The 14,680-nt window shown below is 49.0% G+C and overlaps 1 protein-coding gene across 1 annotated transcript; it reads left to right on the forward strand.

Moving 5' to 3' along the window:
- Positions 1-484: 484 nt before the first annotated feature.
- Positions 485-13,105, forward strand: TMEM272 (transmembrane protein 272). Its single transcript, XM_081815502.1, is given in 4 exon segments — positions 485-525; positions 7,537-7,618; positions 12,744-12,886; positions 12,888-13,105. Coding segments are annotated over 4 exon segments (474 nt in total). The 3' UTR covers positions 13,096-13,105.
- The last annotated feature ends 1,575 nt before the right edge of the window (positions 13,106-14,680 follow it).

A 14,680-nucleotide genomic window follows, 5' to 3' on the forward strand; every position in this document is an offset into this window, starting at 1 on the left:
AGATCTCTTTCCAATCTCATCCGCATTTGTCTATTACGAATGACCTATGCTCAGCTAACACTCCCCAAAACCACCCGGAACTTTTCTTACTTGACTCTTTTGTCTCCTCTAGGAATTTCCCTTCGACTGAAGAGCCATCTCTCCACAACTCAGCCTTTCAAAACCCTACCCACCCATGAACACCAGGGCTGTATCACCTCCTCCTGGAAGTGTTCCTTGATTGCCCCAGGACTCCCTTCCTCTGGGCTTCTTACTGCTTCGGGCACCGCTGCTGGCCCGTTTCACCCACTGCTATGTACTGCTCCTCGGGTATGCCTCCCATCTGTCTCCCTTATGAGGTCGTGAGGTCTGAGCTGGTGTGGCTCATCATGCCCATTTGGCATCTCCCCAAACCTTTGTCAAATACTAGAATACATGGGTGAATGTCTGTGATGAAGCGGGGTAGGCGCCGAGCAAGTGCCACCCCCTGCAAGCTGCTTTGGCCATGACCTCTGGGGGCGAGCGGGTGGCTGTGAAACAAGCCAGGTGAGAGGATGCTGCAGGTGCTGATACAGGAGGGTAAGAGGAACAGGTGGGAAAGACGAGGCAGAGACGGAATCACTGGCTGTATCAGGAGGGGACAAGAGATGCCTAGGTGATGGGGTTTGGTGCCTTTAAGGATACAGGCAAGTGGGGAGGGCAGTTGGGAAAGAAGGGGAGTCTACTTTGAGGTAATCCTCCTGCGCCCTTTGCCACCTGCCTGCTGGGCATTCGGTAGTCAGGGGGACCTTGAAAGGTGGTGTTGCAGAGAAAAACGACCGGGTTTTAGTCTTGGCTGCCACATTAAACTATGTCACCTTAAGCAAGAGCAGGGGATACACTTGCTATTCATAGGAACAGGTTCTGGAGATCCTCGAGAACAGACTAAGCTAAGAGCTGCCCACTTTTCCTGTCAAGATTACCCCTTTTAAAAAAGCTTTGAATACTTCTGGCTGTCCACTTTGACCCACAGCGGGGTGCTCCCATGTCTCCAACCAGCCATGGTGGGAGCGGCAGAGTTAAACCTACTTGAAGGTGTGAGCAAGGATGCTGAGCTGGCTAATCCGGACACCGTCTTCCTCCTCGCCCCCTCGCTAAGACAGGACTCAGTTTATCTGTGCTCTTGGCATAAAGAATGGTTTGGCTCCAACCCTCTGGTTCTAATATCCTCCCACATTGCTCTAACTCTGAATTATTTGCCCCTTTGAGACTCTCAGTTGATTTAGGTCTGTCACTGAGCTCTTTCAAACTGACCCAATAGAGACTCATTTTGTCAGAAACCAGAGGGCAGCGCTCTGAGCCACCTCAGAATCCGTGCTCAATAAGCTCAAAAGCATAGCAGTGTTTATTAGCGGTGGTCACTGCTGTCAAAGCACCGTCCTGGCCTGAGCGAGGTCCCGAGGCAACTCAGCCTCTGTTGCAGAGAGCTCGGGGGACCCATCAGTGTGGAACCAGCTCTCCCAGGGGGCAGGGGGACCAGGGGGGAGGCGCGGCTTGCTGATCCCTGGCTGGGGCTGCGCTGGCCCTTATTAGGACCAAGTGGTCAAGAAGCCCCAGTGTTGCTAACCGCTGATGACTTCCATCCCAGTGAAACCCCGCAGCTGCAGCACCTCGCGCTGCCCCAAACAAGCAGGCTCTAAGGAAGGCCTGGCCGAAACCTCCCCGGCCCTGCTTATGAAAAAGATGGCATGCGGACGGCCTGCTTCACCATCCCCCCGGGCAGTGGCTTTCAGACAGATTCCCAGATCCTGTTTTGGAGAGATCCTGATTTTGTAGCTAGCGTGGCCAGGGAACCCGAGAATGATGTGTAGAGAGCAGGTTTGAGCCTTAGGCCCGGACAGGGGTGCTGCAGAGAGGGGGCCTCTCGTGAGCTGGGGGCGCAGTCTGATGTCACCTCCCTTTGGGTTTGGGACTGTCCCTGCTCAACTCATTCAAAGTCCCTGCGAACCACAGGGCCTCCCTCACTGCTGTTCTTCCAGTTCCGCAACTGGGCCCTAGGTGGGGTCTGGAATCCAAGGGAAGTCACACATCTTGAATAATAATAGTGGTGATCATGACAGTGGCTAACGCTTAGCCCCGTTTATCATGCAGCAGACCTTGTGTGTCTTGCCTTACATGGGTTATGACACTCGATCATTTTAACAGATCTATTAGGAAAGTCCTAGAATAATGCCTAGAATGATGATCAGCATGATAGCTAATTCAGAGAAGGGTGATTTGAAGGGAGGAGTGAGCACTGAGGCCCATCACTCTGCGTGCCTGTCCTCGACATCTCCTGGAGGTGAAGGTCAAGATTGGCATGAAGGGCAACTTCAGGGGGCCTGCTGAAGGGGAGGGACTGCCCTGTCCATCCTGCTCTGACAAGCTCTGTTCTGACAAGCAGGAGCAGAGCTTGTGGTTTGGTGTCGTGAATGGGAGGCTCTCGGCTGCAGACACGCGCAGCCTCAGATCTTTTCTCCTCCAGAGACGACTGGGATTCACAAATAAATCTGAGATCTTTGACGATCCAAAACTGGAATGGGCCTTGTAGATTAAACTAATTACAGAGGGTTCAGTGTAAGTAATAGAAAACCCAACTCAAACTGGCTTAATTAATAAAGAGGATTTATTGGTTCGTATCAACAGAAATAGTTTAGCTTCATGGGTGTGTAATTCAGTGGGTGACAAATGCCACTGAGGACCTAGTTTCTTCTTGCCTCTCCTTCTTGCCTTCCACGTGTCATTCTCAGGCTAATTCACCTTCGTGGTGGCAAGATGGCAGCTAACAGCCCCTAGAGCACAGTGCTTGCACACCAGTGGCCAGGGAGGGAGAGAAGCCTTGCTTCTGGAAGTTCTACCCGAAGAGTGAGAAAGCTTATTTCCTTTTTTCTCCACTTGAGTATGCTTGGCCCAAGATGAGTCATAAGCTTATCCACCAAATGATAACATATCCAATGAATACTACTCTGCTGATTAATTTAGAGCTGAACCTCATGCCCTTCTCCAGAGCCCAGGGTGGAGTCAGCTTGTGCTAGAGCACATTAACTGCACAGGAGACTGGGAAGGTGGGCAGGTGGGGAGACGAGAGCAAAACTTGGGGTGATTACCTAGAAAGGAAGGAGTGAATGCTGAGGAAGCCACCATGATATGCACTCCAAGATCCTGTCTCTGTTCTCAGCGCTGGCATCAGAACCTAGCAGGATACATAAATGTGTGATGTTGTCAAAACTTTAGCATCGAGAACTGGGGATGGGGGGGCAAGCTACCCAAAAGGCATTCAAATTCATAATTAAGAAAAAAATGCTAGCCAAGCGAAACCTGCATGTGCGGACCATTTAACAGATGGGGAGACCAAGAAACAACAAGGGGAAATAATTGCCTAATCATAGTAGTGCCATACACTGAGCTGGGGTGTGCATCTGCTAATGCATTGTACAGAAGAAGAACGTGATGCCCCAGGAGGTCATCTAATTTGCCCAGAGCCACACAGCTAATGAGGGACAGGCCCAGGGCTGTGCAACTCCTGTGCCACTCTCCTCTCCCAATGCCAGAGGGGCGAAATGGGGGCAGGAGCAGGAAGAAAAACCCCAAGCAAGCAGCAAAGAGCTCTCTTCCACTGTGTGTCAGTAAGAATGGTAGGAGACCATCTCCGAGCATATTCTGTGGGAGATGGAGCCAAAGAAACAGAAAGGGAAAAAGACTTCGTGAAGCAAATTCTGTAAGTGATAAATCAAGTTGTCAGTGAATCTTGGGCAGGGGAGGGGAAGAACCATCTGCAGTGGGGAGAGGCTCCCAGGAAGGGCAGGGTCGATCCTGCCTGGCTGGGCGAATGCTGGTGGCTTTCGGCATCCTGGCGGGCAGAGCTGCAGTTCATAAACTCCTTTTCTAGAAGCTGTCAGATTTGGGAGAGGTGGTGCAGGAAATGTGGGTCTTCGACCTGGCACGACGCTCCTCGGCGACATTCAGCCCTCCCAGAGAGGCAAGTCTGGGCTTGCACCCCGCCCTCCCTCCTGTGCACTCGGGCAGGGACCTCCTGCCATCTGCTGACTTGCCAGAAGGCCGGGCCTCACGGAGGCATCAGGAGACGGCACTGCGAAGGAAGTGAAAGGGTCTGCGTGTTTCTAAGCTGGTGCTTGCTCCTTCTCCTGCCAGCCTGCTTCATTTTCATGCTCTCCGCCCTCCGGGCGCCGCCACTCACAGGTGAGCCGGCTGCTGAGCTGCTGGACCCCACGGGTCAGCCGCGTCCGGCCTCAGACCACGGCGCCGCATCTTGAAGCATAAAACGTGTGCTAGGAAGAGCTGGCTGGACCAAGGAGGATTTCCAAACGCATATTAATCGTAACAGAACGACTTGGTTGAACGTTTTAAAAAGACTGAGTCCTGGGTCCTGCCCTGGGACATTGATGCGATATGTCCAGGGTGGGGACACATAGCTGCTTTTAAAAATCTGTGGCTAGATGATGTGGGCCAGGTTGGGGGCCAGTGGGCTGAAGGTTTCCCAAGGCCCCCTCCCAGCTCCTGGGTTCCCATGTGGAAGCCTGTCGTGAGCAGTGTGAGAAGTGCTATGGTAATGTGTTGGTGCCCTGTGAATTTCTTTTGCTGAATGCATGAATAAATACTTCCATAAGTCACATAAATTAAATAACCTCAATAATCTGGAAGTGTGAAGTGTCGAGGGAGTAGGAAGCTCCCTGAGTAGCTAAAAATCGTTGTCATGTGTCAGTCAGTGAAATTAAAGTCAGGCCCTGGAATGTCGCTAATGGGGGCCCCTGGGTTCTGTACACAGAACTTAGCTAGACCCATTTCTTTTCTTTTTTTTTTTTTTAGAAACACTCAAGTTTTTATTTTTATTTTTTTAAAGATTTTATTTATTTATCTGACAGAGAGAGACAGCGAGAGCAGGAACACAAGCAGGGGGAGTGGGAGAGGGAGAAGCAGGCTTCCTGCCGAGCAGGGAGCCCGATGTGGGACTCGATCCCAGGACCCTGGGATCATGACCTGAGCCGAAGGCAGACGCTTAACCGACTGAGCCACACAGGCGCCCGCTAGACCCATTTCAATAGAGACCTAGCAAGCCTGGTGTTCTAGTCTCCAAGTTCACAGCCCACTGGAGTAGAAATTCAAAGAGCATGGGAGTTGTTGAATAAGACCCCAGTACCCTAATTGCTTAATGGGTTTGGGTTTTCCCTTTGAGGTGATGAAAATATTTTGGAACTACATAGAGGGGGCAGTTATACAACTTTGTGAATACACTCAGTGCCCCTGAACACTTCACTTTAAAATGGTTAACTTTATTTTATGTGAATTTCCCTCAGTAAAAAAAAAAAAAAAAGCAGCTAAATACTAAAAACAAAAAACTAATACAAAATAGTACTCTTAGATTTGTAATAAGCGAAAGCTGACAGCTTGATGGGAAATAAAAAAACAAAATAAAACTCTAAAGTTTGCCACGAACTAAAGTAGCTGAGAAGTCTAGGGCCGTTTAGTGGAAGGGCAGATAATTCAACCACTTCAGTAGGCCCTTGAAGCTGTCATTATTATAGGGAGTTCAAAAATAAAACATGTATTATACGGCTCTGCTCGACCCTGCTTAGGAAGTCAGGAGCATCCTTTAAAAAAATGTCCTGTGCAAAATCTATCAAGTGAAAGATAGATTTTTATTGGGGGGGGGAAGCTTTTGGAGCCTGTGGTTTAGTTATCTGGAAAATGACTTTAACTGGAATAGTTCATTCACTAACAAGGCTGCTTAAATGAAGCAAGAACCTACAAGGGCCATTCCCATAGATATTACACTAAAATCCCTACACTCACTGCAGGAAGAGAGTATTGAGGAATCACTGCTCCATGGTTATGAGTTTCTGTTCGGGGCGTTGAAAAAGTTTTGGAACTAGGTAGTGGTGACGGATGCACAAGATTGGGAATATCATTAGTGCCCCTGGATCATACATGTAAAAATGGTTACAATGGCAAAATATTGTTATATTTATTATATCACAATAAAACATGTAAAAACATAATTTTAAAAACCCCATAATATGAGCCCCCCCAAAAAGCCTAAAGAGGGTCATTGTGATCCTGCCGATCAGATAGAAAGAAAATCTAGAGGTAAGGTAGGCACTAAGCAATACGTGAAGAACACAAGGGGAAAGACGCTTTTATTAAATTTATTAGGATCCTCTGAAGCCATCTGTGCGCTGTTTGACCCTCCTGTGAGAAGCAGCTGCTTTTATTCATTAAGAATGAGCAGATATAGAAGTCATTACTCAATGTTCATCTCGCAGCTGGGTTTTGAATTGAAAGGCAGTTCATATCCAACAACGTTGGCATCCAGCATTTAAAGATCTTTGTGTGAAAAGGTTGCATTGAGACTTGGGAAGTATTTCCATCTAGTAATGGCTTCAGCGGAACATCAGAGATATCTAGGAAGGCAAGCCTCCCCAGGTTGATGACTGGAGCAACGTACGTATCTGGTTTTACTCTGGGGCCCTTAATTTGTGGGTGCCTACCTACCCAGGAATTTTTATTAATTTCAGTGAAATATGGTGTAGCCGTGGGGAAATGGCTTATTTCCTCTAAGTGCCAAGGCATTCATGGGAAATAAAAATCAAATCAGAGCTAAAACTTTAAATGTCATTTTAAAAGAACACTTCGATTTTACAGTGAGCATCCCCTTTCTTGGGCTCTGTTGACGGATGTATTGGTCAGGTTAACTTGACCGCGCTGCGGTAATAAATTAGCCCCAGAATCTCAGTGGCTCAACGCTATAAAGGTTTATTTCTTGCTCATGAAAATTACACTATGGGTCAGGAACCCCCCAGGGTTCCAGAGGACTCCCCAGGGTAATGTGATGACTTCACACTCCAAATTACTTTAGTCTTGAGCACTGACCATCTCGACCCATGGATTCCAGGAGGTCAAAGCAGGGGAAGAAAACCAAGGGTCACATGTCAGTTTTTAAAGGCTTTGGTCCCAAAGTATCCCACAGGACATTGGTTAGAAATAGTCACACAGCCCCGGGCTACCCACAAGGGGGCTGGGAAATGTGAGGGACGCTCGCGGAGTGGTCAATGTCTCCTCACAGCCAAGATGTGTGCTGGAACCCATCCAAAGCCCGGTCATTTGAGCCAGATTGGTCATGGAGGGCAATAGGCATTTTTTTCATATATTTTAAATAATATATCGTACCACCATTAGTTAATAATAGGCCTAGAAGACAGAGGCCTGAGAAAAGTAGAGAAAGCATTGCTAGTGGGATTAAAATTACCATCAAGAAAGGGTACAGCCAGTTAATAGCCAGACGAAGTGATGTCTGATCCTTGCTCTGCCTGATGTCTGGTGGACAGCCATTCAGTCCCCTGAGCATCCTAACAATCAGGTGGCCAGTGAGACTGGGCGCACTCTACAAGCAGGGAATCGATCAGGTTACAGTTTATGTGAGGAGCATCTGGGCTTCTGCAGAAATCTCCTGAATCTTCCCAATTGGCATTGTGCTCTTGAATGCATTTATCTTAATCCTCGTTTGTTCTCTCCCCTTTGTAGGAATGAAGTTTTTGGAGACTGCCCCATGCAGCTCCTCATTCGTCTCTGTTTGCTAGTGGGTGGGATCATTGGAGCCTTAAAGGTGAAGTATATTTATCCGTTGTTCGTAGTTCTTGCAGAAATGTAACTTACAGGCACTGTGGTATGCATCCTTTAATTGTTTGCTGCTCACAGAGGAGCCAGAACACCTCCCCGCAACCCGCCCCCGAAGCCCAGGGCTGTGGAAGCAACAGAGCAAGGTGGGTCCTGGAGTCTGTTTGCAGAGACATGGACTTTTCCAGATGAGGAGCGTTCACCCAGAGCTGGGCATCTTAGCAATAGCTTCCCTCCTGCTGCCCTGAGTTCAGTGTGCTGAGTTGTGGCTTTGGTCCGACAGCAGTTGACAAAGAGGAGTCACTGACTGCCAATTAATTTTACCTTTGAATCAAGCCAGTGTAATCTTAGCCTTTCTCTGTGCTTCTTTTTAAAAAGTTTCCTGTGAAGGGCAGTGGAGTTTGCCGCTAGTTCAAATGTATTTAATTTGAGCAGCTCTTATTTCTGTTTTTCTCCTTGTTCTTAGTTGATTAGCACCGAATCCGTTAGCTGCAGTCATCAATCAAACACTAAACTTGCATGTTCAGGGGTAGGAGTGCTTCTCTGTGATTCTCAGCTTATGTCAGTGTAGGGAGCTGATTTGCTCATGGGTTGTATTGACATCTCTTTTCACAGGAAAAGTGACAGAAGAAAAAATATGGAGGGGCCTGCGTAGTCTGCAGTTAGTTTCCAAACCCCTGGCCTACAGAAATGTCCCACCTGCCCAAAGCACCTCAGGTCTAAGGTATGTTAGGTCTGCCTCCATTTATCAGCGACCCTTCCCAACGGTCCACGCCCTGCTCAGAGCTTCCTGTATCCAAAGCTAGAACACACAAGCATCCATTTTTCCAACATGGTTTCATAAAAATGAAGCGCAAGACGGGGCACCTGGGTGGCTCAGTTGGTTAAGCGTCTGCCTTCAGCTCAGGTCATGATTCTGGAGTCCTGGGATGGAGTCCCGTATCAGGCGCCCTGCTCAGCGGGGAGTCTGCTGCTCCCTCTGACCCTCCCCCCTCTCATGCTCTCTCTCTCTCATTCTTTCTTTCTCAAATAAATAAATAAAATCTTTTAAAAAAATGAAGCACAAGAGAAAACAATCAAGAGTACCATATATAAAATTTCATTGGGACCCACTGTCGGATTTCTTTGCTGGCTTCCTTCTGGAGCTTGGGGCCTTCAGGAGATGCTGGCCGGTGGCATTGGTCAGGGTACTGATAGGACATCAAAGGAATGTCTTCAAGATTGCTGCTCTCATTTGCAGCCAGAAGTCACTGGCTCAATTCACGGGAAACATGTCTGATTTGGGGCAAGTGCTCTGAGCCTTTTGTGTCTGAGTTACTTCACTAGTAAATGCCCCCAGGTCCTGACAGCAGTCGGGGGTGGTGTTCTGGAATGTGCAGTAACATGTGGTCCCCCCACCCCGTGACAACATCCCTACGGGATCTGCTTGGGACTCTGTTTAGCTCCAGGGAAACCCAGAGGCTCTCTGCTCAGTGGGGCTGCCTATCCCCTGTGGCCCCGTGGTGTTAGCGGAAAGCTCTGATGGATTGAGCACCATAGAGGTGTTCCAAACAAGGGCAAAGTTTTCAGCAATTACCTCTGCTCAGCCTTCTCTCACTTGACTAGCTCATCATCAGGCTGTGAACTGAAACTTTCCTGTGGAGATGTTTCCATCCATGGGGTCTATTCCTCTTAACAATGGCAAACTTTTCCTTTATGAAATCCAGCCCAGAACCCAAAGGTAATTTATTTTAATGAACAAACTAGGGCCCTAATAAACAGCATTGATTTTTCCCCCCTGGCAATCTAAACCTGCTTGAAGCCAAATTAAATTTTTGTGCTCATCGTGGCGAGGTAATACACAGTGAGTCCATGACGCTCAGCGCAACAGCAGGCAGATTTATAGAATCCCCAGACAGAGAAGTTTGAGGGAGGCCAGTGCTTTGTATTTAACCCTCTCGGGACACTGCATCACGATGCCCAGCATCCTCCCCGAAATGCATCAGATCCGCCACAGTGTTACATTTTATTGAAGAGAAAGCTGAGCAGCCGCGAGTGGACTTTTCCCAGAGTCACCAAAAAGAACTGAGAGTCACAACCCACTGGAAAGATCAGAAAATGAATTTAGTAGGTTGTGACCATTTAAAAAAAAAAAACAGGATAGAAACTCTGAGAGTACCCAGTAAGTACTGTGTGACACACACGTACGTATGTGTGTTTGGGTACGTCGGCCGCATAGTTTATCATCCAAACTGGGACGCTTTTGCGAATACAAGCTCTAATAACAGTCCTGTCAGGAAAACAGCACAACCCACGACTTCTCTGAGCCAGCAAAGGACATACAGTCCCCCAACTACTAGGTTGTGATGTAAAATGTATTTGTTACTGAGGGCCATGATAAAAAGAAAGGTTCAGAAACACTGATTTAGTGGCCATTTACCTACCTAACCCTCCACTTCATCTTCCAATAGTTCACTGCTCAGTAAGAATTTCTAGCACCCAGTGAATGCTTACCATGTACCACGTGCGGTGTTAAGGGCTCTACCCTTAGTCCTTACAAGAACCCTTTGAGGCAGGTACTTGTAAAGTACAAAAAAGGATTTTTGAATACAAGGAACAAGGACTGCCCACAAAGCAGTCCTGGGAGGGTAGCCAGATCCATAGACCTTGGGCGTCCTGCTGCTCCCTCCCCCTGGCATGCTGAGAGTGTGGGGGAGGCGCCTCTAGGGAGGGCAGATGCTGGGATTTTCTCTCCTGTATACCTGTGATGGGTGGGTGACACCCACGGGATCGGGCCCTGCTAGGAAGGAAAATGGGCGCTGAGTAACTGAAAGCCGAACTGTACCATCAGCTCCAGCTTACAGATGAGGAAACTGAGGCTTACAGGTTGCTTCTCTTGAGTTTATGGCAGAGCTGGTGTGCTATCCACTCCTGCCCGAACTCACAGTTCCCCTCAGCGGCCCTTCTCCATCAAACTGTTTCTCTCCTGTTCCCCAAACCCATCACCCTTCACCCTCACCACACCATTTCCGCTCCAAGGAGGTCCCTCCCACCTCTCCCTGCTCACAGGGGTCCAGAGCATACGCCCTCTTCCAGGAAGTCCTCCTTGGGTGAGCCAGCTCTGTGCAGGTGGCTCTCTGGACCTCTCTGAGCCTTCACTCTCCTTTTCTTATGGAAATAATCTGCCTCCCAGCCAGGCTCTAAGTCATACTTCTAGAAAACCTGGGCAGGGTTGGACCAAACGGGAGCACTTTCTCAGCAAAGAGCCCCTCCAACTCAACATTCTCTGATTTAGACATCTGGGGAATGTGGTGTAGACAATGGCCACAAGTGTGGACCGACACCCATCTCATCCTTTTTACCCACTGTGGACCTGGCTTGAAGGGAAGAAATGACTTACCTTCTCTGCTCCTTAGTGTCCTCATCCATGGAGCAGAGATGATAATAAGCAGCTCCAAAGTTGGTGTGAGCATTAACTGAGATCATACAGGCCAAGCAGCAGACCAACAACTTTACTTAGGCTGTGCTGTCTTTTCATAAGCAATAACTCTACATGGTAGAAAGTAAGAGAATAGGAGAAGCACAAAGAAGAAAATCAAAATCACCTGTAAATTCCACCACCCAGAGAAAATCACTGCTGATATTTTGGCCTGATGGCTCCAGCCGTGGTGCCCCCAGGTACCCATTTATTTAATGCAGCTCGCCTCAGGTCTCTGGGAGTGTTAATCGAGAAGGTGCACACTGGGCACTCACTCCGGCACGGGGACCTCCCTCTGTACAAGGCCCATTGCCAGAGACACTGTCACTGTTGCACACACAGTCCCCAGGTAAGTCTGTCTCACCTGTCACTCTTCACCCCCCAGGCTCTGATCCCACCATCCTGCAGGTCCCCACCACCTACATTTGCATCTGGAATTTTAAGTGTGGCATGTCCAAATCTGAAATCATCATCCACCTAAAGGCACGGCGTGGGCTCCTCTGTCCTCTGCCTCTCTTGATATGATCACCCACTCCACTGCCCTGGCATGGAACCTTGTTTGCTCCCTCTCTTGGCTCCGTGCTGCCCCCTCACCAATGTGCCACACTGTCGGTTATTGGAGGATTTTTTCTGAAGCCCAGTTCTCCATGGGTTAGGGGTGCCGTGAGGTTGGCCTTAGAAGAGGTGGGGAGCCTGGGACTCTGGAAGAGAATGGATGAGAGGCATAGGTCTTCTGAAGACATCATAGATCAAGTTGCTAGACACAGGGAAGATAAGGAACCAGGATTCCTTAGCAAAGATGACTTGTGGTCTTCTGTGGGTGCATCTTTAGAGGAAGCATCTGGAACTGAAACATGTGAGTGCCGTCAGAGCTGGGTGGGATGGTGGTCCTTTGTGAAATAAAATGCGAGCAGCATTTCAAAGGGGAGCCAGGAACTACCCACTAGGGGCGAGATAGTCTTTGTCCCTCTACAAGGAATTAGCAAGGCTAACGCTCAAAGGACAAGGGTCTGTGCTCTTGACTGGATGGATTCGTAAGAACAGGAGGGACACACTCATGCTCCTTGGCCCTGCTTGGAATTGCAGATCCCTGGAGATGGTGAGTGGTGGAAGCATCCAACACAAGTAATTATCTGTTTATGAGCCTCTTGCTGAAGAACTGGGGCTCCAGGAAAATAAGGACTCAAATTGACCTTTGGATTTGGATGCATGGAGGCGTGGGTTGAGGCATGGTCGCATGGCATCTGGAACTGACCAGGCCTGCCAAGTGGCCTGGAGGTAGCAGGCAAGTCTGCTGGGGGCTCCTCACAGGGCGGAGGGTCCAGCATCAGGACCAGGCATCCATGTTACAAAGTCATGTGTGGTGGAAGTGTGCTAGTGATAAGGGAAATCTGTGTCCTAAGATGGCTGACCGAGCCAACGAGAGAGTCCCAGTCCTTGCCCCGGGGCTCTTCTGGGTTCTTCTCCCTGCCCCGCTTCACACACGCACATTCTCATTCGTCAAAAGTAAATTTCACTCCTTGGCGGCATTTCCAACTCCAGTGTGCACACTTTTCATAATAAATAAATCTCTGTTTCTCCCCTACCTTCTCCCCCCTCTCATCCCCCTGCTTTGCTGCTCTGCCCTCTGACCCCTTCGCTCCCTACCACAATCCAGGGGTCTCTCCTGCTGTACGAATCCACCAGGATGAGGCAGCTTCTGTCCCAGGCCATGGTGATCGACAATGACAACGATGATGCATATCCCTGGAGGCCGAATGTGCACAGGTGTTATAGACACCTAAGCCTCAGCCTCTTCCTGCCTCTGTTTCCTTCTGGGAAACCACTGGCTCTTTTCCGTTTATCTGCCTGATTTTCTTCCCCCTTGCCAGCAGCCTCAGGATTACTGTGACAAAACCCTGTACCTCTTTGCAGTAGGGGTCCTCGTGCTCAGCCACGCCGTGCTGGGCCTACTGGTCCTGTGCAGCGGTTGTCTACGTGTGGTCCAGGTGAAGATTTGTTGTCCATGAAGACTGAGAACCACCCGCTCTGGCACACACACATGCCCGTGCATGCACATGGGTGTATGTACAAATACACACACAGACACACTCACACATGCATGCACAGTTGCAAGGGAAGGGAGTGCTGGAAAGGTAATAAATCCTTCCCTACAGGCATTTAAGAAACCACCAAGATGCGCTGCGTATTCTAGAAGACTAAAGAAACTCTTGCCTCCCTGGGCCTGGGGAAAGCACTGTGGCTCTTTTCAGAGTGGGACTTTTGTGCTCATGAGTTCGCAGAGGGATTTTTTTATTTGAGGGGATGAAGTAAGGTGAGGCCGAGAATGGGACACTTTTGAATCACACGCAGTTCCAAGGACTGTCACAAGTTCAAGGTTTGTTGTTACTGTTGCTACTGCTGTGCTGTCATTCAGCTACCGGCAACCTGAGGTTATAGAAAGGTATGTCTTTCAAACAAGCCCATCCTAGCTTCACTTTGGTGGCTTTGTTACAAAAAGGAGAAAGGTGCTCTTGTTTAATGAGCCCAGGTGTCTTTTGGGAAAGGTAAGGAGATCTCTTTCCCAACCCCTAATCAGATGGATTTGTTCTGACAGGTAAGGGCATCCCAAGGACAGCTCTAAAGGCTGCCAAGGTCAAGGGAGTCGGTCCCCCTCGGGGCTCTGGTCTGGCGGGTGAGCCTGGCATCACAGAGAGCAGCACGTCCTCCCTGCGTCCCTTGGATGGCGCTACTGCAAATCCTCGGCTTGGCCTGCGTCTGCTTCTTTCCCTCGTCGTCTATGTACATCTCTGTGGGTTGCTGATCGCATAAACCAATTTTGTGTAGGCTTTGGCCAGGCTGCATGTGGTCTGGTTAATGTAGGTGTTTGTTTGGTCTCTGAGTTTAAATACTCTACAGAAGCAAATCTACTTAACGTCAGGTGAGGGTTGGGAAGCCTTTGGCAAATCCATCTGTCTGGAAGTTCAGGATGACACCAAAAAGCAAACACTGACATGCCCTCTTGCTGCCGTTGTTATGAGTGAAGTTCCTGGGGACTGTGGTGCCATGTTGGTGTGTCGGAGCGGAGCGTTGGGGCTTTAGAGTTTTATTTATTTTTTTAAAGATTTATTCATTTATTTATTTTTGAGAGAGCATGAGTGGGGGGAGGGGTAGAGGGAGGAGCAGACTCCCCGCTGAGCAGGGAGCCCGATGCGGGACTCGATCCCAGGACCCCGGAATCATGACCTGAGCCGAAGGCAGATGCTTAACAGACTGAGCCACCCAGGCACGCTGCTTTAGAGTTTTATTTATTTTTTTTTATTTTTTATTTTTTTTTGCTTTAGAGTTTTAGATGAAGACTCTGTCATGTGTGTTTCTAGAGCCAGTGCCCGCCCCGGGGGGCAGGGGAGAGGGGCACCTTCACAACTGTGCTTCTGTCTCAGCTATATGCACAGCCTCTGTTTACGTGGTGCTAAACTACTTGCTTGCTTTTGAGGGGGAATGCTTTATACTCAACTCACTGGCCGTCAAGGTTGGCTCACTCATCTCAAATGGCTCATCGAAAGGCTCATTCCTCTCCATGCTTCCAGAGAAAAGGACCTGTGAGTCCTGTGG

The sequence above is a fragment of the Leptonychotes weddellii genome, chromosome 3 (assembly GCF_054177405.1).
Source record: "Leptonychotes weddellii isolate Sample4059 chromosome 3, ASM5417740v2, whole genome shotgun sequence".
NCBI lineage: Eukaryota > Metazoa > Chordata > Mammalia > Carnivora > Phocidae > Leptonychotes > Leptonychotes weddellii.